Below are 26,495 nucleotides of genomic sequence, written 5' to 3'. Positions count from 1 at the left end.
TTAGCATATATACAAGGAGACATAATTATAGATGGTATACCTACAGATACAATTGCATTACATGACTTCCGTTCAAAAATTAGTATTATACCTCAAGAACCAATTTTATTCGGAGGAAGTCTTCGACGAAATTTAGATCCTTTTGATGAATATTCCGATAATGTTTTATGGAACGCTTTACAAGAAGTGGAATTAAAAGAAACAATTTCAGAAATGTTGGCAGGTTTAGACAGTAAAGTATCGGAAGAAGGATCAAACTTTAGCGTTGGACAACGTCAATTATTATGCCTTGTTCGAGCACTAATTAGAAATAATAAAATTATGGTGCTTGATGAAGCCACTGCTAATGTTGATGCACAAACTGATTTTATGATTCAACAAACAGTTAGAAAAAAGTTTATGGATTGTACTGTATTCACTATAGCACATAGATTAAATACCATAATGGATAGTGATAAAATACTTGTGATGGACCAAGGTCAACTAGTGGTAAGTATAACAAAGTTTAAAAAATTATTAATTTAATATTTGATATTGAGATAATTTTTGAAAATGTGTATACACATTAAAGATACTTTATATAATTAATTTATTAGGAATGTGATCATCCATACGTTTTGCTACAAAAGAAAGGATATTTTTACAATATGGTACAGCAAACAGGTCTTGCAATGGCAAATAGTCTATTAGAAATAGCAAAGAATGTAAGTAATATACCTTGAATGCAAGAAAATTATAATTAATTAAATTAAAAAATGCATATATATTAATGTTTTAGTGTTTTTATAAAAACAACGAAGCATCCTCTTGATGATGGCTCAACTTTAATATTCAAGTTATATGATATTTAAGCAAAATCTTTTTGTACGTCCAATTTATATTCCACTATTTTGAATTGAACTAATACTTTTTGCTAAATATATTAGCTGTTTTTGATGATACAAATTTTGAAAGTACGACTTACGAAGGTATTATCAATCAATTATTTAATCTATTAAAATAAAAGTCGTAACAATCTTTTGTAATGAAATTGTAATTTCAATAAAATTCTACAACAGATGAAGTTCTAACTAGTTTATTTTAATACCATACTTTTAATTTTACACATTATCAAATATTTGTAAAAAAAATGGAGAAGTTTCCTCGTAATGAGCCCTGTTTAGTTGAACAAATTTCACCTCTTCCCTTTGAAAGAAGGGAGAAGAAGGAAATTATGTTTCGAACACATTACTTTTCTTTGACCAATACACTCCTATCCTAACTCGAAAAGATCTGCCGAAGCTTCCTTTCTTAAAAGACTCGAGAAAGATGACAGGAGGCTAGCAGCGATAACGCTACGACACTTTCTGCCCGAGTGTCCAGGGACTTTCCTCAGAGCATGAGAGTCACTATAGACTCCGATTGTGGCTCCGTGGTGTTGCTCGAGGGAACTTCTCGATTCTACCAAAGGTTAGAACCCTCTTATATAGAAATGTTCGACTGTTCGAGCACTTGCGAGAAAGGAAATAGCGGTGCTCAACTACAAACTGTTCAGATGCATCTCTTATGAATTTTATTTTTATATTGATTTTAAATAATAAGAATAATTATAAAAAGTAAAAAATTATTAGATAAATTTTTTTATTTTCTAATATTAATATTCACATCAAAATCGAACTTTGTTAAAGTAAAAATTTTAATACATCAAATACATTATAGATAATAATATATTTTTCTTTTAATACTATTACGAAATTTGTACCAAAATTTCGACCGAATATACATTTACATAAGTTACATATAACATATAAAATTTGTGTTATGAAAACACATATTAAGGACATACATATTATAATGTTGAATAAGAATACAAAAAGGACTGTTTTTGCCTAAGCACCATTTAATTCACGCATCGGTAAAATATCACTCGATTAGTACCAAAATGATTATAAAAGAAGTGAAAATTACACGTTGCGAACAGTTCTTTACACGTGATAAAATTCATTACAAAAATATTTTCTATATTTTAAATCGATCTGAAACTTCAAATTGTCAATCCAATGATACGAATAAATTTCTTGTACTCTGTAAAATACGAAATACGTTAATTTTCATATTAAATTCGTATTATGACTCAGAATAATCAATCGAACCGCAAGCATCTTTGGTTTTGTTATCAAAATGATTAAAAGACATACAAAATAGCGAAGCAATCTCTCATCCTAGATTTTGATCATTAAAATGAACACAGGCAAACGTGAAATGATCTGTCTTTTTTTGGAATGTGAAATGCGTGATCGTTCGTTGTGCTTTTTCATTATTACCAACGAGACTAAGTTAATAATACAGAATTTGATTTTTTTTATGAGCTTTTGATTTTGTGTCTAAGCACATTTTACCCGTGTACATAAAATCGTTGAGACAGCACAAACCTTCCTTCTCTTTTTTCTTTTCACGCCGCATGTATACAATTTATTTCTCATTGCGTCGTTTTTCTTATGTTGGACATTTATAGTCGTTCCTAACTGATTTACGATTAATAGGAACTTTTGTATCTAAACATTCGTTGTACAACGTTCGCAACGTCATCGATATTCTTCAAATAAAATATCACAAATTCACGCAGAACATATCAATCAAAGACGCGAAAATTTTTATCGTACATATAAAATGAATGTTGCATAGATCTTTAATATCATGGCAGATCTTCATTTGTCAAGTTTTATAATAAAAGCCTCACCCGGAGGTATAATGAGTTGTTTAAAATACACGTCTTTGTTTAATCTGTATGATGGACCGACTACAACATGGCCACCGTAATAAAGGAAAGATAAATCTTTCGTTTGCATCTTGTTACCTAAATTCGCTAAAAAGACATAAGTATTCCGTCGTGGATACCATCGTTCTATTACAATCATTTCATCCTCTGCATACCTATGGAAAAAGATAGAAAATTAATTTTAACAACTATTATGCTATATGAAAACTTTTACTAAAAGCAAAAGGATAATTCTTTAAACCTTCAATTTTACAAAAATGTGATATTAATATTATCTATATAATTGTATCAAAAACTTATAAATACATAGATACAGCTACAAAATACATCAAATTCAATTATTATAAAGACTGCAGTAGAAACAGGAGAAAAAGAAAACGGAAGGTTTAGCGATCTTAAATATTAATTACAAAATGAAATTTATTTTACCTAATATCACAGTTCGCAAGCACCTGATTCTCTTTCAACACCGCTTTAACATAAATTGGTGTTGTTTCTGATCTTAAAGAAGCCATCTCAGCAATGGTTCCAAATAAACTTGTTTGTAACGGTTTCACAGCTTCTGGAAGCCAAGGTGTAACACCAATAGATGCAAATTTAATCTCGGAACCGCCGACTTCCTCCCAATACATAGGAGCCAAATTGTGCACGTGAGCAAGATCTTTATGATCCTCACATTCGCAATCCAAAATACCTATCTGAATATTAAATAGGTTTTTAAAAGTCATTACTTAAAATTGTCCAAATCCATAAAAAAATATTAAAGAAATCCCAAGGGTACCATGATATAATAAAATTTCCACGATAATTTATACCTCGTCTCCATAGAATATACTCGGCGTTCCTGGAAGCATCATTCCTAACAAAGTGGTGGCTAGGGTGGCATTTTTCACACTAATGGTAGATGCTACCCTTTTAAACTCCACCCCGCCTATGGACCAATGAACCCAAGGATAACCCGGTTTTTCGAACAATAAACCATTCGTGACGTCCTCTATTTGTTTTTTAATATCCTTTGTGCCATTCGTGACGCGCAACGTAATATCTACGAGATCCACTTTCATTAGGATGGAGTTTTTCGCCGTAACCGTTCTGGCAGCGTTCAAGGCATCCATATGACAAATAAATATTCTTTGAGACCCTAAAATAGACTTCCAATGCTTCAAGCTGCTAGCAAAGGACTCTTCACCAACATAATATTCTAGTCCTTTTAAATAGAAGCCGTCGACTCCCCTTTCTAACCAAATTTTAATGGCCGTTGTGACGGAATTCTCTGATATGTTATCAGCATCATTCGATGTAAGTGCTTCGTGCTGTACGCCATCCAGAGGAGGTGGTATCGAAGACAACACTTTTTGAATCGCTTGTAACGACGCAGGAGGTGTTGTTGACACAACCTCCTGTAGAATTACGCTATCTGTAACGTCTCTTCTCTCGCGCACAGCTTTGTCTGTTTTATTCGGTTTTTCGGAAGACACAGTTTCATTATATATAGTTTTTATGAAGGGGTACAAAGGTAGATCTAGAATCAGACTCATGTTTCGACGATGAATCTCTCGCACAAGCGTAGCAAAATCATCTAACGTTCCTAAATCTTTGTTGATATCTGTCAAGTTATCGATGTTCGAATAGTACTCAGGATAATGTGCTGCTGGGAAAATAGAATTTAGGCGAATCCCGCGCACGCCTAACTGTTTTAAGTAGTCCAAACGCATCGTTATGCCTCGAAGATCACCGATGCCGTCGCCTTTCGACCAATCTTGAAAAGATGCTGGGAATATTTCGTAGAAAACACTTCCTTGCCACCATTGAACGGGAGGATCACACCTATGAAGATAAATATAAATTTTGCACAATTATTCCAATTTTCTTTTTTTTTTTTTTATTATATTTATATAATACAAATACATACTTTCTAGGCATTGTGGAGATCACACCGATCACCAGTGCTGCGCATCCAGCGAGCACCGACATCAGAGACCAAAAACAAGTCTTCCTTATAAGTGGCCAGTTCCATTTCATAAAACGGTAATCTTTCGACGGTTTTGGTACCACCAGCTGAATCCCGACCAATGGTGGCTTTCCGCCGTTCTCCTGATTGTAAAACTAAACAGTTACAGTTTAAGTTCATAAGGGTGTTAGAAAGCAAGCGATTAGTAACATGGGTAACAAAATGTCAGCACAGTTCCCAATACCGTGATTAAACTGTCCGACTGAGCAGTACCAATCCTGTTCTAGGTTGGTTGTAAACATGGCTATTAGCATGATTGTACACCGATATCGAAATACAGCTACCATCATAGCTAACAATAATCTAGGTCACTGTGCATCTAGTATGGACGATTTCTTTGTTTCACGTTTTCACTTCACTGCGATTTCAAAATGACTAGCGATATTGCGGGTACGCTACATTCTTATTAGAACAACGATACGTGATACTTTTGTACATGTATGTATGAAAACAAAAAATCTAGATAGTATCAGTCTTAATTTTTTGGTACAAAGAACGCCATAATAATTTCTGAAAAGGAATCGTTTTTCAAAAAATTCTGACACTGCATGAAAACATAAATGACTATGTTAAGAATCTTAAGTTTATAGTAAATAATAGCATTTTTATAATAAAAAGTTTTCGAACGATTTATAACTCGTATCAAAGCTAATACAATATCTGAATGATGTATTTTACACTAAAAGATCGAACAGTTGGAACGTGAAAAATTGTAATTACTATGTTGATAGAAACGGACTGAACTGTTATTTATTAGAAAGTGCTGATGGATGTGTCAGACATATTATTGCACTGTTTACTTCTTCCTTTTTTTGTTTTAAAGATTTATTGAATGTGGATAAATATATTACGACAAGCGTATTGCAATAGCAATGTTTGGCAAAGTATTCCTCTTATGTGCCAAACTGATGAAAATATGCTGAACTTCCTAGGTAAAATATGAATTTAATTAACAGATGGAATTTTAACTGTAATAGAAAAGAAAAGAAAGGTTTTAAAACGCTAAGAAAATTCTTCTCTAAACTTTAATAATCGCATTCTTAATATCACGTTCCTGAATATCTTGGAAATGATGACTAAATAACGAAAGTAGTTAAATATATACTTTCTGAGAAATTACATAATCCATATGCTTTATGCAATAGCCTGCGGTAAATACGCCGTTTCCAATTCGAAGATCTTCTAGATCGATAGATCTTCTAGTTGTCAACAAATCCATCTATAATGGTCATAAGACTAAATCTACATCGTAATAATCTAAGGAGATTCGTAATAATACAAATTTATAAAAATAATAAGCATATAGCTGATATAAGAGTTATATTATCATAAACGCTATATAAACTCTGAATTAAATGAAACATTAAAAGAGCGAAAGGTAAAAGAGTGAGCTTGGATGAAAAAAGATCAAAAAGGTTGCTTGTTTTTTATGCAGTAGTCAATATCGACCATTCTGCTAGGTAAAGAGGGGTGTCAATTTACACATCACTTGAGTGTGTATAAAAGGTCACACAGTATCAGTTTCACCAATCACACTGTAGTTTATGATGTCCATAATCTTATAGCAGAAGCCGAAGTTTTTAACCACTCGAAGTCAGTGTATAGTTCAAGATTTGCACCTAAGTGTATTGGTATGACATGTGTCTCTATTATTAACTCCTTTTTCTCTGATATTTATCTATATTTTCATGGGTAACTCCTCTGTTGTTAGTAATTGCATTTTTTTACTAATGTAGAAAGAAATGTATTTAATAATTGATGACACAAACGATTAAAATTTCTAATTTATATAATAATTTCTATGAAATCTGAGCAAAAACATATTTGTAATATGCAATGAATAAAACTCAAAGAGACAGCAAATTTTTGTGCAGTATTTTATCATCTTATACATCACAATTTGTTATTAAAAAGATTTTGAATATATGTTCTCTTGCATTTTTCATAACATTTTTTACAAAAAAAACTAAAAAATTATTACCTTATGTATCGTTCATTTATAAAATAATCGTTTATGGTAAGATTGAATATCTAAAAAATATGGACGCCAATAAAAATAATTAATCTGAATGATTAGCGTTTTGATTATATGTATATGTTATTAAAATATCTTACAATAAAAATACTTTCTTTAAAATTTGATATTTCTTAATATTTAGGATTTCTTTATAAATTGTAATTTCCTCTATTAGTATACAAAAATCCAAGAACGAAGCTATAAATGTGTGAAGTTTTATTCCTCTACTATTGTGAAACGCGTAGATGCAATTGAACTTGACATGATTAAAATAAAGATAGAACAGGTGATCGGCCGTAACCAAAACAAAGCGTGGTTAATACACATACATAGTGACAAAACGTAGTTAAATAACTAAAAAGTATACACGATTTTGCATTCAAATATATCATTTAGATGTTGCAACGTCCGTTAGTTACAAAGCTACTAATAAGGACATCAAATTTTCTTCTATTCTGGTCAAGTCTTTTATTAGAGAACGTGTGTGTGTTATTTATACTATTTATAAAGAGAGTGTACAGGAACATAACATTTTATTATACTGTGCAAGCCATAAATATGTAAAAAGCTTAATAGTGCTGGTCGCAATGTATATTGCGGTAATATAATTAACCCTCTGCTGGCTCGATGTCTTATTTCACTAGATTCATCTTTCCCAGTATCGAGTGCCATGTGAAGATCCTTGATAATTTCTTTTATATGCCAATGTCATTTTCCGTCAACATAAATTCGAAAATATAAATATTAGATGCATATGCAATTACTGTGAAATTTTTGTTCACGATATAAAAAAGATTATATCCATCGAGCCATGAGGAATTAAAAAGAAGCTGTTTCATACATAATACTTGTAGTGTGATCAAAAATATCATTACTGGAACAAATTTAGCGAGGTACATGAGCTAAAATACAAATTCGAATACTTTCAACGATATAAACACAAAGTTGAGATATCAGGAGAAACGTACTATTAAATTTAATAGCAGCAAATTTCTAATTATTCAAAAATATGTTAATATTACATTTTCCGATATCTTAAAGAATTTATAATCCAATAAAGTACGCATATCGATTTTAGTTATATCCTTAATCTTCAGAGTTCAAGAAATTGGCATCCAACACTGAAGTATATCGTCACTTATATTTTTCAAAACCTTGCTATATCTGTTTCATCAAGTTTATCTTGATAGTGCGCTGTATCTTTCAGCAATGCTACGAGTACATTTTATTAATAGTACTAATTTTTTCTGTGTATGCTTACCAGTGCTTGAGCATCAGGTGCAAGATGCTGATAGGCTGTGTTCAACTGTGTCAACAGCTGTGCACAAACTGGCCCATTCGTGTCACTGCTACTTCCGCTGGTCGTCGATTCCACCATTGGATCTCGTGAACTAGGCTCTGCAATAATTAACGACCCTTTAAATAATCGCGTGTCTGTTGATTGCGTGCGATCACTTTGGACCGCGTATCGAAATTAAAAAGATTCTGTCTTCAAGTTTCGTAATTGTCCGTGACGACCTGGCCATCAACAACCACTATTCAATGACACTGATCAACATCGAAGCACGCGTCGATTCTTGATGGCCATACAGCCAGTCTTCGTTAAGATTAGTTCAATGCTTCAATTGAAACTAGATCCTGTTAAGGCAGTTTATTGTCAGCGTGAACGCTGTGTTACTGACGCGACGCCATTATGTAAGATCTTCGGGCGTCGAATATTGCTACATGATACGCATCGCTTGCTGGGAAGCACATTGAATGATTTTGTTCAGTAGTTGAACTTCAGATTTACCGAGTGAACAGCAAGTTATAATCGGATTTCAACCTTTTGGGGATTCTTTGCTATAGGAAAGAGTAGTAACTCGAAGCTTTCGTGCTATAAAGTTGATGACATCTTTTACAATAACATAAAATTATATTTCTATAATAATCTTTTACGTACGAACAAAAATGTATAGTTTAATATAAAGAATTCGCATCTCTTGAATGTGAAAGATTAAAATTTGGATAGAAAACGAAAATGACTTGTCAAATTGCTAGAGTAGAATTCGTATGTTTTATTTGGAATGATTTATCAGAAAATCGGATAAAATTTGTCAGCTTGGTTTAGTTGTTTGGTTGTATCTTCATTGGCTTCCTTGAATGATTGAATAAAATCTTATTGTGGGAACAGTAACTTGAATGTAATCATGTTTCAAAATTTGGATAGAGAACAAAAATGACTTATCAGGTAATTAGAACAGGATTCTTGCTTTTTACTTTTGATGACCTGTATGAAAATGAAATGAAATTTGTTAATTTCACTTGTTAGTTATTTGATTGTATTTTTGTTAAATTCATTGAAAATTAAGGAAAGAAAGAAATACGGTGATAGTTGAATTTCTGCAGTGTAGAAGAGATTAAGCATTTGTCATGTGCAAGAAAAATATGTTTGATGAAACTTATCTTTCTTTGCATATCAGCGACCATTAATAGTTTAAAGAAAAAAATATTTAATAAAAATTAAAAGTATAATTTCTACTTTTTTTCACTTGAAGTGAAATTTCTGAATCTCTAATCAAATTAAACATACGGTCACGTAATTTTATCGTTGTCGTAAAAGAATAAATCAAATCAGACAGATTGATAAATTGGAATATAAGTTGTGGAAATGAAATGAATACACTTGTAGGAAGTCTGTTCTAAATTAAACATTCTAGGCCGAGAAAGAACTCTCCCTGAACTTCATAACTAAAATACCCAACGCCCACGTGCTTAGTGTGCAACCATTTTTTGTATATCAAGTTTAAAAAAGCAAAACACGACAATTTTATCAACTTATTACCTGTCTCTCTCTTTCTCTCTTTGTTTCTCTGTGTTTAACAATCAATTTATCTTTTTCTTTAAAATATCATAAAATAACTATTGAAGTTTCTGACTTTGATTTCTTCATTTTAATTGTAACGTTTTAATTATTAATTTAATTTAAATGGTACCATAATCTATTATACAAATTTTTCAATTTATAATAGACAAAATTGTATAGCAATTCCTTTATATGGAAGTAAAGCAAGTCTATCCTATTTGAAACTGCAGAACTGAAAAAAATAAAGTCGGTTAAATTACAAAATTATAAAATTATAGATAACAACTTACTTTTAATTATGTTATTTATTAATTATATTTATATTACCGTTATATTAATTGTGTTTGTAAATTAATAATAATACTAGAGATTATAATGAAAAATATGTACAATAAATATTGTCTGCAGATTAATTGAAAATACAGCAATCAAAGGGGAAAACCTACCATCGTTCAGCGTTCTGCTCGAGCTGTTCACTATGTTCATGAACTCGTTAAGTCCGTCCTCTTTATTAATGTTTTCCAGCGTTGGCGGCGAAATCGATTCCACGGGATTTCCCTCCAGGGAAACGAATATCGCGCTAGATTCCAAGCCATTGTTCGTTTGCGTCGCCGGTGGACTAGGAGTTAAAAGTGGACAGTCTGATGCCTCTTCATCCTACGAAAACGACACGCGTCCAATGTGCAGTTATTTAATTTCGAACAAATTTTCTATGATGTTTTTTAAATATTTCCCACTGAGAAACAAAATAATAAAACAGATTTAAACACACAGGCCCAGACGAGCGATAAAAGTATAGGAATTAAATTGCGTTCAAGTTTAAATATCTCTCCTAGATACATAACCTAAAATATATCAGATATTATAAGTAATTCCTTTAATGTCATTGATAAATTTAATTAAAATAATAAAAAGTAATGTTATTACGTTGACTAAATTTCGCCAATAAATTACTTCGTGAACTATGTACAATAGTGTATTCCTTAATTTAATTAATTTTTTTAATGTAGCTCTCAAATTTTATTTTCAAATTTAATTTTAATTTCAATTATTTTTAAGTATTGATATATTTTTTCCATTTTATTCCCCGCAAATTATATGCATGTGTCATGTTTTTAATATTAGGCTTGTCCAACCTGCTACGGAGGTTATCTGGGAAAATGAATGGCGGACTTGCAATATTAAATTTGGTATAGCACACGTGACGAGAAGTTTATATGTACTATTATTAATGGTGCAAACCACATAAATGACTGCCCAGGCCATAAGTTGGCTAAGCCTGTTCTAAATTATTAGTCATCAGTTGTTACTCCAATTATGACCTATTATCCTTAACTGTACTTAACAAATGTTAGCACAATTGTATTTTTCGACTTTAAACTTTAAATTTATTTCCTATTGACACATAGACTTAACATTAACATTGTTTAAATAATTTTATTTTTTATTGACCATCAAAATAAAATATATTATTCGAATTTACATAAATAAAAATCTAATTGATATTTTAAAAATTCACATATTAAATCAAAAATATATCGTACGTAACTATATGTAAAATATTATCTGTAAGTCTGAAATAACTTATATTTCACTCAATACTATATGCTGATTACTCCTATCGCTTATCTGAGATCAATGAAAGTAAGATTAAAATAGAAAGATCATAATAGCACATAATAAATATTTACACATTTTGTAAGCATAGCAGGTGATTTTATTTCATTGATTTAACTCAAGCATTAAATATAAATTACTTATAATTGCGGTATTAACCAAAATATATATTTTAAATGTTAATCTACTACGTAACAAGTTAAAAAATCTTAAAAAGTCGCCCCATTAAGACATTATCGACACATGCTATTAAACGTAAGAAATATAGCGTGTAAAAAGACAAAAGGATAGAAGAACGAAAGACAAAAGCTACGTTATTTGTGTCGAACACACCTGTTGGTCTTGATTTATAATGAGTTGTCGCGAACTCGGCGAAGACGCAAGTTCAGTTGGTAAAACCACTGACAAAAGACCCTCAGGCTTCTGGATATTCATCTCTGTCAAATGTAGAAAAATCTAGTTGTTTTATTTTTTCAATTAGCTTTAACATCAAATAGTAATCAAATAATAACAAGTTTATATCGAAATATTCACTAAATTCAACAAAAAGTACTTTGATTATGCTCATCGAAATTTTGTTTGTCTCATTTCTATAAAACTTCACTATTCAACAATAACTTTCAACATTTTTCACGTAATCCCTTATTCCTATTCCTATTCCTATTCCTATTCCAAGTTCCTTTTTCTTACTGGACACATAGGAACGTCGTGTTAAAACCGTTATATAAGTGCGTTGGAAACAATAAAACCGCGACGTGGCATTTCTGTTTGCTTGAATTTTTAAACAGCTAACTAATGAGAAAAATTACGACTATACTCTCTACGACGGAATACGATCTTATATATATATATATATATACATTCGTGAGTATAGCGGATGAGATGCATGCAGTTGTCATATAATACGCTCGACGAAATGCAATCCGAATATCGTCGTCATATTTACGAACTGTACGTCGAGTAGCACAGTACGACGACTATTGATCGAGAAATTCTATGAACGACGCGTTGGCCAAGCTGCGATTTTCTCCCCTAATCCATTAAACAAGATCGTTGAAAAGGGCTGTCCAAATGATCCTCCAAATTCGTCATTGTTTCGATACCGTGTTCTTGGAAGGAATAGTAGCTGTTATTACGTCATACCTCAAAGGCGCGTTAGGTCAGGTTAGATTACCATACACAATCTTAGGGTTGTGGTTACCACACATATAAACGTACGTGTGTACGCGTTATACGCTTAGGTGCACAAATTAATTGCAATCGAATAATTTTATAAGATAACAGAAAATAAACATATTTAAATTTTTTTGATGTGTTGAAGAAAAATATATTTCAGCCTATGAACTTTAACGTGCATCCAAACACCGCTAGTAAACAAAGCATATGAGAGAAATGTCTATCGAATTTAATCAAATAGAATACAAGACAATGCATGTGATCAAGCGAATTCTATATTAAACGTTTATGCTTTCGCCATTTGTTAACGCAATTCTAAGAATAAGAGGAAACAGCCACATGACTACCGATTCTGCGCTAATTTGGTTTGTAACCAACGTACTAATTGCAATATAAACATTTGTACACGTGGAAGACTTTCATGTTTGCCGCCTTATGAACACGTAATGGCTATTACAAATAAATTTCAGAAAACTTCTTATAATGATCACTATTGTTGTAATATCGTAAAACCGATGCAATGGTCAAAAAATATTGCGAATAATAAATGTACTAGCAATTTTAATAAAATATTGCGTCTATTAATGGTTATTCAAAAATATCATTTTCCATAAAAAAAGAACGATTGGTTGCACAATATAATTTATATGAAAAATGACACTTTTTATTGACTGTTACCGTATTTTCTATAATGAGATCATTTAAAGCGCCATCATTAACATGACGAATAATTCTAGCATAACTCTTAGCCAGTATCGATTAAAATTACGATTTATCTAAAACTATGGCGTACCTGTAATTTGGCCGGTTACCACGTGACAAAGACATCAGTAGTATGTAAATCTATGTAAATCTATGTAAATCTAAAACACATATAAAATCGTCTTCGAGAAACCTTCACCTCTGAAGAATCACTGAACTAAGGAAAGATTTCCTTTGAAACTGGCTATATCTCAATTGGTTTGATATGTCACAACTGTTCGTTCACTTTTTATGCTACAATTTTCGTTGCGAGAAACCTACCAACGAAACAACAAGATCACTATCGAGAATAATGTTTGGGCTTTGGGATGTTGATGATCATCCTGCAACCCCCGGCCGTAAGAGAATCGCGTGCCTCCGCGTATTATATTTAGCAACACGGATTCGTTCCGTTTTATCCCGTTGTGTCTCGCCTTTCTGACCGAGACGTTCGCGCCCTCCTCGAGTCTGCGCATTTATCGATGTACGTACAATTCATCACATCAACTGTGACGATAAACTTGGTGTTTCTGAAAATGTATTTATATTATTATTAATAAAAATAATTTATTTTGTAATAGGATTATTTTAAAAAATATCAATTTAGAATTCAGACTGTCACTTGATTTCTAGTGTTAGGATGTTTATACTCCTTGAAAACTGTAAATCGATTATTATCGACGCAGGGCAAGTATCACTAGCAGAAAAGTATTATCGTAATTTCTCACAATTGCAATGAATAAATGTAATATATTAAATTGATGTTAAATGCATCAAAATAGTAATCTGTATAAACACGTATTGTAATAAATTGTAAAATTCTATAAACAAATAATAAAATAATAAAAAAGTTATAAAAAAAAATTAACTATATATAAAATATGGCAGAATTTTTTCGAAGCGCCTCAAAATATATTAATAGTTGAATCCAGATTGTGTTTGTTTTATTTATTTTTTCATTTACCGATAATATTTAAATGGCGATAATATTACATTTGTCAATACCGATCGAAACTCATTTGCAATGGTATGTACGAATTGTTTTAAATTATTGTAATCTAACAATAAAACAGATACAGATACAGACACAACAGATAAGCTAGAATATAAATTTATCCTCTTATAAAATTTTGTAATAGAAAGTTCTATATTTCAATAATCCATGTTCTGCAGTACATAAAAAGATAAAAGTGTTGTTACGCCCTCTACGATTTGGAGTAACAAATTAGGGAACTATGTGACCGATAAAACAGATGTAAAATATTGGATTCTAACCAAATGCAGAATAAATTTATCAACTAATTATAACTATTGATATTAATTAATTAATATTAATATATTGCTATTATATTAATATCTAACATTATCGATTCTATCCTTTAAAAGGTTTATACATTAGGTTTATGCATCAATTTTAGCTACTGTTCACTTTATTTAACTTTAAAAAGTTGTTTTAAATACATACATGTTAAGCAATATTGTTACGAGAAAGTAAATGACGTACAATATTTAGATTCTTATATTAGTTATACTTATAATTTTTTGTTAGTATAATATGTACAATGTAGAAAGGGAAAAAAATTATGTTTATTCGATTAGTAGTTTTAGAAATTAAAATTTGTTTAAATGATCAGAATATGCAAAAATAGAAAAATATCATTGTCATGATCGAATTTCAGTGTTTATAGTAACTTTAAATTGTAATTTTAATTTTTGTTTTAGACTTCGTATGCAAAAACGAAATGCCTAGCCCTGTACTTTATTTATTTTTTCGTATTATATTTAATAATACTTATCACTAGTATTGTCATAATTTTCTTCGTTAAGTCGATAATATGGGAAGCGAAATTCTTTGCAGTGGATAAAGAAGAGCGCTTATTTTTATTTACGTTGACAAGTATTTTCATTAACGATTTATAACGTAGGTCTAATATTAATATCAATTAATATAATTACTTAGCTTGTTAGACCATTTTTTTGAATACATAAGAATTGATTATTTTATTTATGAGTTTTAAATTCATTTTCATCGCCGTGATACACTTCAATCAGTTTCGATACTCCACAATATTGTAGATGTGGAAATGATGAAGTGGCTCTAGAGCCCCTAAAAACAGGACTGAAAGATACACATATTTAAATAAATATTTAGTTGGTAATATTGGTAATAACACTAAAATGATAAATTGTCTGTAGCGCCCTCAACGTGAAAAATAAGTTATGTTAGATAATAGATTTCTACTGTATCACAAACGGAATAGAGTATAGACATGTTACTCAATACCTTTTTTGCTTTGTCTGTGATTATTACATTCACCGCTCTGTATAGTACGTATCATAAAAAATTTCTGATCTTTTACACCATTGGTGTGTCAATTCTTAAAACACGAAGTTGTACAAAAACGGTTGTATTTATACCTCGTTTATAATAATAGATCTATTTTATATCATTTTTAGTATTTTATTCTTATTCTAAGCTAAATCGACAATATTGTAAACGAAATGAAAATTTAATGAGGTTCTTTGAAATTAGACAATAATGGAAAGGATAATGTATTTTACTGTATTCTATCTTCTGTAGTCTATCTTTTTTATCCTATTTGTTATAATACATTCTATACAATAGCATATTAATACAGCTATTTCATAAACAAGTTGCTATTAAAAATTTTGTCTTGATGCATAATTAATACTTATGTGCAATTGTAAAGAAATATTCTAATATATTTAAATTCTAAACCATAATTCTTTTTTGTTAACTGTTCCGACATGGTAGTAACAAAAGTGCATTTTTAAGTAGTGCTCTAAGTAACACGTACTATAAGTTTGCAAAATTTGCTATAGTATTGTATCTCAAAATAGTTTAATCAATGCGAGGAGATTGCAGTCGATGTACTATAGCCAAGTAAGTTACAATGAATTATTTTGCATATTTGTTAGTACCTAATAACTGCATAGTGCTATGTCATTATCTGCTTTTGGATATATTTATCTCAAATATTCCTTTTGCTGTAATGTTTAATCATATCATGCAATTTTAAACATTTATATTTGTAACTCATACTCCCAACACGTCATTAAAAATGTTCTGTAGAAAACGTATTAAAAATGACATGCTTAATGATTAGTTTGCCTTTTACAGTATAAAACAATTTTAATAAATCTTTATTCCATAAGTTTTTAATAACTTTCATTATAGTATACATTTCTTTCATTTTCACTTATGTACATTATTTTAAGACCAAATTGTAATGAATACAATTCTATTACACATAAATAAAAATTTCCTTAAATAGTTGATATAAATTAAAAAATGTAGCACATTAAACCATTCAATTCGAACATAAAAAGAGTGTGATTTATCGGACCAATACAATATGTTACCAATCTTTTTCGCGTTGTCATTGAGGTATTACGTCATTGATATTTACGTGATATAAATCAAAATATTTTACAAATGAGTATGTACTGCTGAATGTAAACATAATGTAAAATTCAGGTGTAATATTATCATGGATAAACATGATAAAATACCTTCAATACGAATGTCGAAAATTCGTTTATAATTCACTTAAAAACAGTCATTCTTAATAAGAAAATCACGTGACGTCATTAGAACATTTTTATCACTCATGAATGAAGTCATTTTGTTTCATCAGTACTTTTATTAAATCTTTTGTTACTGTTACTTTCCGTCTTTATATTGGTATATTTATTATATTTGTTATGTCGTGTTTTATAGTAATAATTATTGTAAATATGAAATTTATTAACTTCTATACTATTTCGTACTAAATATATCCTATATAACTAGGCTAGGGGAATAACAGAAGCTAGTATGAACATACATATGTATATTAATCGATTCTTTTACGACGTAACCTACATGTTCCACGTTATTTTGTAGCCAAAGTTATTTATCCTTGAAACTATTACTAAGAAACACTTGTTTGATGTCATTTATTTTTTAAAATAACCTATGTTTCACTTCACAAAATTATGACAAAGAATACGGAAATATAGTTTCATTCATCCTTATTTTCCTTTTAAATAAAATATTTTAATATTTCCGAAGTATTAATATTTCCTAACCTGCAATGTGTAAAATTAATGAATGCGAATATTATTTCATTGTGTAATGTAGAAATACAAAACGTATATCAAATCTTATCACTTGTAAAAAGAATTATTTAATTGTAAGAATTGCGTTGCGATATCAGTTAATGATGTATTCAAAAAGTACGAAGATATTGAGAGAAAAGTGTACTACTGATAATTATAAGTACTGTGCGTAAGAATTCTATTTTAGTATATTGTAAACTTCAATTAAAAACATATATAAACTTTATCGAATATCCTTCAAAGTTGCGTGTAGTTCCTCATTATGATATAAGCCGTTACTAGGAAGTATAGTGTAAGTCTGGACACTCGGATATGTTCGTCAATCTTCGGAGATCTTTCGTTGAACTGTGAGTAAAATACGGCCACTGCGCACGTCGTTTTGCCTTCGCTATACTTTGTGTCGGGTATGACACCGCTCTATGGAACCCAAGTATAAGAGAGAAAGAGAAACAGAGAGAGAGAAGAAGAAGAAAAAGAAAGAAAGAGAGAAAGTGAACGTGAAGCAGGATAAGTGTGAGTGAGAGAGGGAACAGAACTACTGAGGATTCTGACCACAGCGCTCAGTCGCTAACGAAGCACCGGAACTATTGGTTAAACGTTTCTTGTGGTTAAGCATTTCTTAGAAGTAAAAATGATCGTCCAAATTGAAGATGTCGTAAGTAACTAAATACACTTGTTATAAAAATTTAATTGCATTTATGCAGATATTTATTAAATGTGTGTATATAATTTGTATGTGTTAAATAACCATACTAATTAAGTTTAAAAGTGAAAGAAATTAAAATTAATTTCAGTTATACATTGCACTCAAATACATTGCACTATTTATAAAACTAGTTGATCTTGAAATGATTGATTTCAGCTTACTTACATTAATAGCAAAGTTTTCTTGTAACATAACGAAACAGTTTTCATGTAAAACATGCGCAGAATACCTGTAATCATGATCAGCTCATCGATTTGTGTCTGCATTTGTTTGTCACGTTTAAGCGATAAAAAGTATGTATACACAATAAATATTTTTAAGTACAATGTTCAGGTTGCATTACATCAACCACAAATAATTTTAGCGAATCATAAGTAATCACATAAATATAGTTCGTGACATTGAAATAATTCATTGTATCCAAGCATGCGATTCAAGCGTGCTACCATGATAGATAAGTTATGGGCGGGACAATTTAACGCGACAATGATCTATTCATTGATTGTAAATCATATAATTGTTTGTTAAAATTATTTAAAGTAGAATTGTACAAAAAACATATATTTGACATTTTTTTTATTAAGTTTGTTTTTAAAGAAGATAAATAATAAATTCAAGAAAATCACGAAATAATAAAAATATTTTTCTGTACCGTCTTTACGTTGAATAATTCAATTTATATGTAATTCAAATAATATATTTATTATAAAATATCTACATTTTATTTTTAACATATTTCGGTAAATTTCGATAACTAATCATAACTAGACAACTTGTACAACTTGTGTAACAGTATAACTGATTACGTTTAAATACTTTTAATTGTTACTTGTGATAATGAAACGTAATATTTACAATTCTGCTTGAAATGTTATTTTACATTTTATTAGATAAATTTCAAATAATTTTAATCCCCTTCAGATATTTTTGAGCAACAGATATCTCTTCTAAAATCGGTTCTTATTTTCTTATTATCGTAACACAAACAAATATACGTCGAGTCTACTATAATAGGGATAGTACAAGTTTTGAAATAATGTATTCTCTAGATTATATTCATTGAAGCAATCAAATATTTTCGTAACGTTATGAATTGTGTAAAATTAGTAAAGAGTTGCACAATTTTCATAGAAAACTTACTAACTATGACGAAGGTTTTTGGAAATTCTATCTTTAATGAATCATCAGATATTAATTTCGATGAAATAAATAACCACATTATAATTATATTCCATATATTCTTTTTTCTTTTCTTTTTGTTTCGTCTAACGTTGTATCGATATCGGTAGTAATGAGTTTGTGTTGGAACGTTATAAATTTAAGTACATGTTCCTTTCTTTAAGAAAATCTATTGTAGCTCTTATGAATTTTTCCGGTATTAAGGCCGTGTCGGATTTAATTTTGTATTTTCGTCTTATAACATATTCCAAATATTTCAAATATTTATATTGCCAACAATATAAAATTTTAAATGTCAAAAATCTAAAAAGACATATTTGTAATGTAACTAGTTTTATTTTATTTATAAACTGAAATTAAACGAAATAAATATACATATGTATTCATTTGATACTATCATTGATAGTATTAAAAAAATTTGAGAAAATAATAAAATCCAAATTTAGTAGGAAATATTGTTAAAAATATAAAATAACCCATATATTGAAACATTGATGATAGATCAAAATAACCCACCAATCTCATTATTGTCTAAAATATTTGCTGTTTAAGAGTTGGAGGTTAATATTTATATCAACATAAACATTGATATTTAAAAAGTTGAATTTCATTATATATTTATCTGTAGGAAACAACATAATATTTATATATTATCTTTACAGATGGACTTGAAAAATAAGCTTGAAGCAGCTGGAAACACTTTAGTTGTAATTGATTTCTTTGCTACGTGGTGTGGTCCATGTAAGATGATTTCACCCAAACTGGAAAAATTAGCTGAAGTGAGATTATTTATTTTATACAAAAAAATTTTTATTAACTATTACTTACCACATATTTTTTTGTAATAGGAAATGCAAGATGTTATTTTCTTAAAAGTTGATATAGATGAATGTGTAGAACTTGCTACTGAATATGATATTATCAGTATGCCTTCCTTCGTTTTTATCAAAAATGGTCAAGTGGTATGTATTATCTATTTCATATAAGAAAAGAAACCATTTGATAATTTATATTATATGTTATGTTATTTAGCTGGAATCCTTTTCTGGTGCTAATTATAACAGACTTAAAAGCACAATTCTGAAGCACAAGTGAATATATAATTTTAATAATAAAAATATTTCTAAACAGAATATTGATTAGCACTAATCAACAAAGATAACTAGGAAAAACCTCATAATCATTAAAATTGAAATTATGTATTACTTTTTATGTAAATGTAAGGAAGTTAATACATTTTTATTGATACGTTGTCAATTTTATTATACATATTTCATTGCAAAATAAAATGTAATCCGCTTATAAAAATATATATGTACAGTATAATTATTGTTTACTTTATAGTCTAATGATGTGAAATTTTTTCACAATTCATATAATTAGTATATTATTTTCAACTTACAATCAACGATGATACTTAATATTTGTATAATTAAGCACCTACTGATAAAGTAGTTTCTGGTTGTTTTTGTATTTTTAATAATAACGAACATGCTCCTGTCCCTGATTTGCAAGGTTGACCTAACATTAATCGACTAGAAGGAGATACTAAGTTATCTTGCTTTCCTGTAAATAAAAAATATGCTAGCTTAATACATAATTCTTCAAGAAGTAAATAATATTGTTATTCTTTGTTTCTTTACCTTGCAAAGTTGCATTTTTCAAAAAATTAAGAGAACTTTCAAAGCTCATTTGTTGTAAAGGAGATGCAGAATCTTCCATTCCTTTACGACTAAGCGGTTGAAATGTTCCATCAAATGTCATATAATCCGCAATTAAAGATAAATGTCTAGAATCAACTGTGATCCCATACATTTTAAATACATCTCTTACTTCTTTTATAATGACTCTATTAGCAGCTTCAATACCATATGTTTGAGAAATACCATAAATGTCATTAGAATACAATTTGTTTAAATTTAAAGTTGAATCATATTTAAACATCTCCTATAATGAAGGACACCATTGAAGAATAAAATACAAAAATTAAAATCAATGCACCACTTTTACTTACTATAATATTAATACCATCAGTTTTAAGAATTGTTTCTCCATCATTATTTTGGAATGTAAAAGCACGTTTTATACAAGGTACTTCCCATAAAATAACTTTGTTCGCAACATTTCTAATTATTGTTGGTAAGTCTAATTTTAACATTTTAAGAGGTAACTGAAAAAAAGTTTTTATAAATTAAAATTTAATAAAACATGTTTTTAATTTTGTATTGGTACATTTATGACGTTTCATAATATTTACCCAGAATGTTAATTTAGACCATGTAAATTTGTCCTCATCATAATCATATTCTGTTGCATGAGTATACCTGCTTACAACATTCCTTTTTTTTTGTGTATTATATGTTTCATCACCATCTTCTAATCTTTCACTTTCTACATCATAATTTTCATTTTCTGTTTGCTGTTGGCTCTTAGATTTTAAAGTTTCATTTTCATTTTCATTTTCATCGTCATCTTCATTTTCTGTCATTTCTTCTGCATTTTCATTTATGTCTTCAATTTCATCTTCTTCTGGATCTTCATATTCTTGATTTTCTTTGTGGCGCGAAATTGTTCGCGTTAGAGTTGCATCTGCATCCTCTGCTGCTGTTTCTTCATCCGAAGACTCATGCATTTCCCCTAAATTCGTTCGTGGTTTCAATGCAGATTCTGTCTCATCATCGGGTTCTGCTTGATCCAATAAAGCGTCATCTTCATACATGGTTTTTTTTTCGTCTTCAATGTGTAATAAAGTTCCTGTTACTTTAGCAACCTTTTTAATCTCTTTAAATATTTCTCTGAAAAATACTTCTTCAGTTCTCCTTAATATTGCTTGTGGCTGAACACAAAATTCCCCTTTGTAAGATTTATGTGGAAGATAATTAATAGTCATAGTATATATTAATTGTCTATTTGGCCATTGCTCCATTTTCCTATTTATACTAATATTATCTACAACATTTGATAAAACGCACTTTGTCAATTTTAATTTTAATTTATTAGAGCGTTTTGTTAAATTTTTAATATTTTTTTGGAATGGTATTTCCATGCTAGGTGTTTTAATATTTTTGGATGCCATCATAAGTATTTCACGTAATCTAGGTATACCCAATGTAACATTCATTTCTCCACGACCAGCAAAGTGGAAAGTGTTTAATGTCATTTGAGTTGATGGTTCTCCTATTGATTGTGCTGCTAATAAACCTACTGGTTCACCAGGTGGGCAAACAATTTTCATTACTTTCATAGACAAGAGATCTCTTAAATCTTTCTTTTTTATAGTAGAATTATTAGATTTACTGGCTATATAATCATCTATTAAATTCTCTAATCGTTCAGAAAGTACACCAAAGTCTATATCTTGTCTATATTTTGACATTACTGTATCGGGGCATCTTGTGCATTCAGAATAAATCCATTTTTTATCCTCTTCAGTAGTTCTTATCCACTTTCTCATATATGAAAGAGCAGCTTTGTTTCTCCCACTATTCTTATCAATTTCCTTATATTTTGAACCCTTAATATTCATATTTTCTCTTGAATATCTTGTAAATGGGCTAATTCTTCTCTTCTGTAATGCACTTCCATTTTTATTTTCCCATTTTTTAATTCTTTTCACCAATTTTAAAATCTTGTCTGTATCTGATACCTCTTTTAGATTCTTTACCACTTCTTCATTTACAATTGCATGTTTATTATCTATCAAGAACTGTAATTGTTCGTTTCTTAAGAATCGTGAACCTGGTATATCAAGTCCATCTTCTCCATAATAAATCTGTACTAAACTACCATCTGAATCTCGTACTGTTGAATCATAATTAATAATTAATCCTTCAAGATGTTTAATAAGACATCTTTGTAAATATCCCGATCTACTAGTTTTTACAGCAGTATCAATGAGACCCTCACGACCAGCCATACAGTGAAAAAAGAATTCTTGAGGTTTAATTCCTGTCATAAACCTACCATCAATAAAACCACCAGCTCTTGGTGTTGGGTCATATGCAGGAAAGCTTGGAAGACTTTTCCCACTGATCATTAAAGGTGGCCTTTTTCCTTCCAATTCAATTTGTCCAAGTAAACAAGATATCTGCATAGTATTTACAGTGGAACCTTTTGCCCCAGATTGAACCATTAATTGTAAATTATTACTTGGAAACTTTTTCAAAAGACCAGCTGGTAAACATATTTTATTTATATCATTGGTATAAACATCTAGAGCACTTTTGTATTTTCGATCGACTTGAGCGCGAAATTTAGGATTACTCCAATAAGATTCTTCCATTTTAGATGTAACTATATCCACAGGTGTATCACTAGGTAGTTCTAGTATTGACTTCTGGATGTCTTCTCCAATTTTTCTACAATTAGAAATAATTTCTTTACGTTTCTTATCTGCTTTCTTTAACAATAAAATATCTTCAACACCAAGCGTAAACCCATTTCTCTGTAAAGCAGCTTGAAACAATTTACCAAAAGCACTTAATAATTTAGTGGAACACATTCCTCCATATAATTCAAAGACACAATGTATAAGACCAAATGGAGTTGCACCATAATGTGTTTTATCAAGCACACCACATAACAACTCTCCATTTCGTATTACTACTTCAGCTTCTGACATTGTTTTAGGATCTGAAAATATAGTACCACATTTCCAATGTCGTGCTTTTCCAACTTGCCATTCCTTTGCACTAATTTTTGCATTTGCAGTTAAATTAATACGTGCTTGATTTGGTGGAATAACATTAATAATCACAGTTGATACAATTTGTTTTCCAGACCATAAAGGTTCTGGTTTTATAATACTAGGAGGAAGAAGAATTATATTATCTTGTATTGTAGATAGAGCAGTATAGACTAATTGCATATAGTCTTCACGTGAATAGAATGTTCCTCTTGTTGTTAAACGAACACCAGAAACCATATGATCTTGAATAAGACCACTTAGTGGTGTACCATCTTTAGGTACAAGATATTGATTAGACACATTGGCAATATTATATCCTTCACTTCTGGCTAATTCATTTTGAGGATAATGTGCATTCATTTCATCACCATCAAAGTCTGCATTATAAGCCTTACAATTAGCATAATGTAAACGTAATGTTTTTTCTCCCTTTAAAATACGTGCTTTATGAGCCATAATACTGGGTTTATGTAAAGTTGGTTGACGATTTAGTAACAAGATATCTCCATTTTGTAAATGTCTGTGTACAATTTTAATGCCTTTAAAAAATTTATTAGCTTTGTCACTTGTTGTTAAAAGACGTTTTGCAATAGCTTCTCTTTGAACAGAATCCTTAGTAGAAATGCGTTGTATGCTTCCATCTTCATGTTCAATCATTACTGCACCAGGATGGATATTAGGACCATTTAAAACTAATTGCCTTAACTGTACAACATTCCAAGGTGTAACAGGTATTGGATATGTTAATCTCAATGCAAAAGCTTCTGGAATTCCAATTTCATCTATGTTCAAATTAGGATCTGGAGTAATAACTGAACGAGCAGCAAAATTAACTCTTTTACCCATCATGTGCATTCTGATAATTCCCTCTTTTTTTTCTATAACTTGTTTTAATCCCTGACAATTTGCAGAATCAGCAGTTTTGTTCATGTCACGATCCATTAAATGATCTACATTTACTTGCAAATTTTGCCAAGCATTATGTAGTTTTTCAACTGCTGTATTACCTTTTATTTGTTCAAAAACAAGTTTACCTTCTTCTGGTAGCTGATCTGTATCACCATCTTGAATTGTTTGAATGATATTTCGAAGCACAAGACAATCTTGAATGATACTCTTGTAAACTTGAGATTGTGGATGTTCTATCATTTGCCCATTAACAAAATTAACTGGTCTAACTATAGGTGGTAAAACTGGTATTACTTCAAAAAAGAATATATCAGTTGGATATTCAATATCTACCATCCCAAAACATGGTATAATTACTTTCAGAAAATCTTTTTCATTTTGCCAAAGTTTCCTGAGGTACTCTTTAGATTGATCTGGCATTATCATGACTGTATCTAGTTTATGTATTATTCCACGTGATTGTATTGTCTCATTAGGTGCATCAGCAATCTTAGTTGTCATAATTTTATTTTTTAAGGTTGTTATTCTTGGTATGGGTTCTTGACAAGTTACACAAACTTTTAGTGTTGTATATTGTTTAAGAACATTTTCAACATATGCGTGGCACTGTGTATTAATATTTTTAGTATTTAGTTGAATTTCATTGTATTGCGAAAAAGATTGATTAAATCTTGGTCTATTGAGGAGATTTTCAGTATAATTCTCAATAACATTTTGAACAGATTGCATATCAACATTATAAGGGTCACTTGAACATAAGGCAACAGTCATTACTTCTTGTTCTAAACCTTCAAGATCACTGAGATATCCTTGCTGAAGCAATTTCAATTTTGCAGATAATAATAACTTTACATAAGGTGGAATTTGTAAATTAAAACAGTTTAAGCATGATAATTTAATTAACATACATAATCCTCTATGAAATAATGGATTTACAACTGGCATAGGTAACTCAATATGCCCAAAATGACCTGGACACTTAAATACATTACACCCACATGTTCCACATGGATCTGAACTTTCAAAAAGTGGACCTATTTTAATAAAATTTATATGTATAATTAGCAAATTATTCTTTTACTCCTTTGTACATATAACAATATAAATAACTTAAACACGTATTAATTTGCATTATTTTACTTATTGAATTTGTTTACCTAATGCTGGATCATATAAACCTCCTTTCAGTGGATGTCCTAAAATATTAAATGACAAAGGTGTCCTTATTTTAGTAACACTTAAATTTCTTATATCATTTGCAGTAAACATAGAAAACATCAAGCATTTTGGATATAAATGTTTGGGACTTAAACGTGGAATGTGATATTTCTGTTGCACCATTTTGGTAACGTGCTTTTTTATGTCTAAAAATAAAAAAATTAATTATTTTTAATAACTCCGTATACAATTTATTAATAACGAAATGTTAGCTATACCTCTTATGCAATAGTTCCTTTTGGAGAAATAGTGTAAGTAATTTTAATGAACTACTTATTTTGCATTAATTGTATTAAATTTAAACATTTTCAACAAAATATCATTTAGCAGTTGCACAATGTTTAGGTTATAAAGTTTTCATCATAGCATACTAGCTTTTAGCCTCTACAATACACGTGTGTTTAATCGACAGTCGAAAAACTGTAAATCGATAGTTATATCGATATTGCAACTACCGTTAAAATATATTCTAAGAGGTGAGAGCATATGAATTCGTTTGGAAAGTCACT

General features: G+C 29.9%; 4 protein-coding genes across 6 annotated transcripts in view; 2 read left to right on the top strand and 2 right to left on the bottom strand.

Annotated features, from left to right (window-relative positions):
• LOC108551874 (probable multidrug resistance-associated protein lethal(2)03659) overlaps positions 1 to 880 on the top strand; it is a 23,575-nt gene extending 22,695 nt beyond the window's left edge. Inside the window, exons 11-13 of the mRNA XM_017906219.1 lie at positions 1 to 489; positions 597 to 704; positions 779 to 880. The exon at positions 1 to 489 is cut by the window's left edge and continues 1 nt beyond it. Of these exons, the coding sequence (XP_017761708.1) occupies positions 1 to 489; positions 597 to 704; positions 779 to 811 (630 nt within the window). The 3' untranslated portion in view covers positions 812 to 880. The remainder of the gene's footprint in view (positions 490 to 596; positions 705 to 778) is intronic.
• Positions 881 to 2,195: 1,315 nt separating this feature from the next.
• Positions 2,196 to 13,572, bottom strand: LOC108551913 (neutral and basic amino acid transport protein rBAT). Of its 3 annotated transcripts, none has more exons than XM_017906252.1 (8): positions 13,448 to 13,572; positions 11,582 to 11,685; positions 10,078 to 10,288; positions 8,048 to 8,184; positions 4,671 to 4,864; positions 3,574 to 4,585; positions 3,188 to 3,456; positions 2,196 to 2,913 (listed from the first exon to the last, which is right to left on the bottom strand). In XM_017906252.1, exons 2-8 carry the CDS (start codon positions 11,681 to 11,683, stop codon positions 2,688 to 2,690), a joined length of 2,151 nt encoding a protein of 716 aa, XP_017761741.1. In that variant the 5' UTR covers positions 11,684 to 11,685; positions 13,448 to 13,572; the 3' UTR covers positions 2,196 to 2,687. The 3 variants fall into 3 exon arrangements, with proteins under 3 accessions (XP_017761741.1, XP_017761740.1, XP_017761742.1); XM_017906251.1 differs by having other exon boundaries at positions 2,197 to 2,913; positions 13,218 to 13,572; XM_017906253.1 differs by having other exon boundaries at positions 2,197 to 2,913; positions 4,671 to 4,852; positions 13,218 to 13,572.
• A 3,889-nt stretch (positions 13,573 to 17,461) lies between these two features.
• On the top strand, positions 17,462 to 20,465 carry LOC108551908 (thioredoxin-2). The gene is made up of 4 exons (XM_017906247.1): positions 17,462 to 17,942; positions 19,835 to 19,951; positions 20,021 to 20,134; positions 20,205 to 20,465. The coding sequence occupies exons 1-4, from the start codon at positions 17,919 to 17,921 to the stop codon at positions 20,265 to 20,267; spliced, it is 318 nt and encodes a 105-aa protein (XP_017761736.1). The 5' UTR covers positions 17,462 to 17,918; the 3' UTR covers positions 20,268 to 20,465.
• On the bottom strand, positions 20,462 to 26,357 carry RpI1 (RNA polymerase I subunit RpI1). Its single transcript, XM_017906248.1, has 6 exons — positions 26,205 to 26,357; positions 25,926 to 26,132; positions 21,430 to 25,802; positions 21,187 to 21,342; positions 20,816 to 21,119; positions 20,462 to 20,738 (listed from the first exon to the last, which is right to left on the bottom strand). The coding sequence occupies exons 2-6, from the start codon at positions 26,107 to 26,109 to the stop codon at positions 20,605 to 20,607; spliced, it is 5,151 nt and encodes a 1,716-aa protein (XP_017761737.1). The 5' UTR covers positions 26,110 to 26,132; positions 26,205 to 26,357; the 3' UTR covers positions 20,462 to 20,604.
• Between the last annotated feature and the right edge of the window lie 138 nt (positions 26,358 to 26,495).

Source organism: Eufriesea mexicana, unplaced genomic scaffold (assembly GCF_001483705.2).
Source record: "Eufriesea mexicana isolate 0111107269 unplaced genomic scaffold, ASM148370v2 scaffold5190, whole genome shotgun sequence".
NCBI lineage: Eukaryota > Metazoa > Arthropoda > Insecta > Hymenoptera > Apidae > Eufriesea > Eufriesea mexicana.
The sequence above is the reverse complement of the archived record's forward strand: the minus strand, read 5'-3'. Positions and strand labels throughout refer to the sequence as shown.

Coding starts and splice junctions, on each gene's coding strand:
- LOC108551913 (XM_017906252.1), bottom strand. CDS start 11,683: ATGAATATCCAGAAGCCTGAGGGTCTTTTGTCAGTGGTTTTACCAACT. Junction 10,289..11,581: donor TTATAAATCAAGACCAACAG/GTGTGTTCGACA, acceptor TCGTTTTCGTAG/GATGAAGAGGCATCAGACTG. Junction 3,457..3,573: donor GTATATTCTATGGAGACGAG/GTATAAATTATC, acceptor TTTAATATTCAG/ATAGGTATTTTGGATTGCGA.
- LOC108551908 (XM_017906247.1), top strand. CDS start 17,919: ATGATCGTCCAAATTGAAGATGTC. Junction 17,943..19,834: donor TCGTCCAAATTGAAGATGTC/GTAAGTAACTAA, acceptor TTATCTTTACAG/ATGGACTTGAAAAATAAGCT. Junction 19,952..20,020: donor AACTGGAAAAATTAGCTGAA/GTGAGATTATTT, acceptor TTTTTGTAATAG/GAAATGCAAGATGTTATTTT.
- RpI1 (XM_017906248.1), bottom strand. CDS start 26,109: ATGGTGCAACAGAAATATCACATTCCACGTTTAAGTCCCAAACATTTA. Junction 25,803..25,925: donor TTTATATGATCCAGCATTAG/GTAAACAAATTC, acceptor TTATTAAAATAG/GTCCACTTTTTGAAAGTTCA. Junction 21,120..21,186: donor CTGATGGTATTAATATTATA/GTAAGTAAAAGT, acceptor CCTTCATTATAG/GAGATGTTTAAATATGATTC.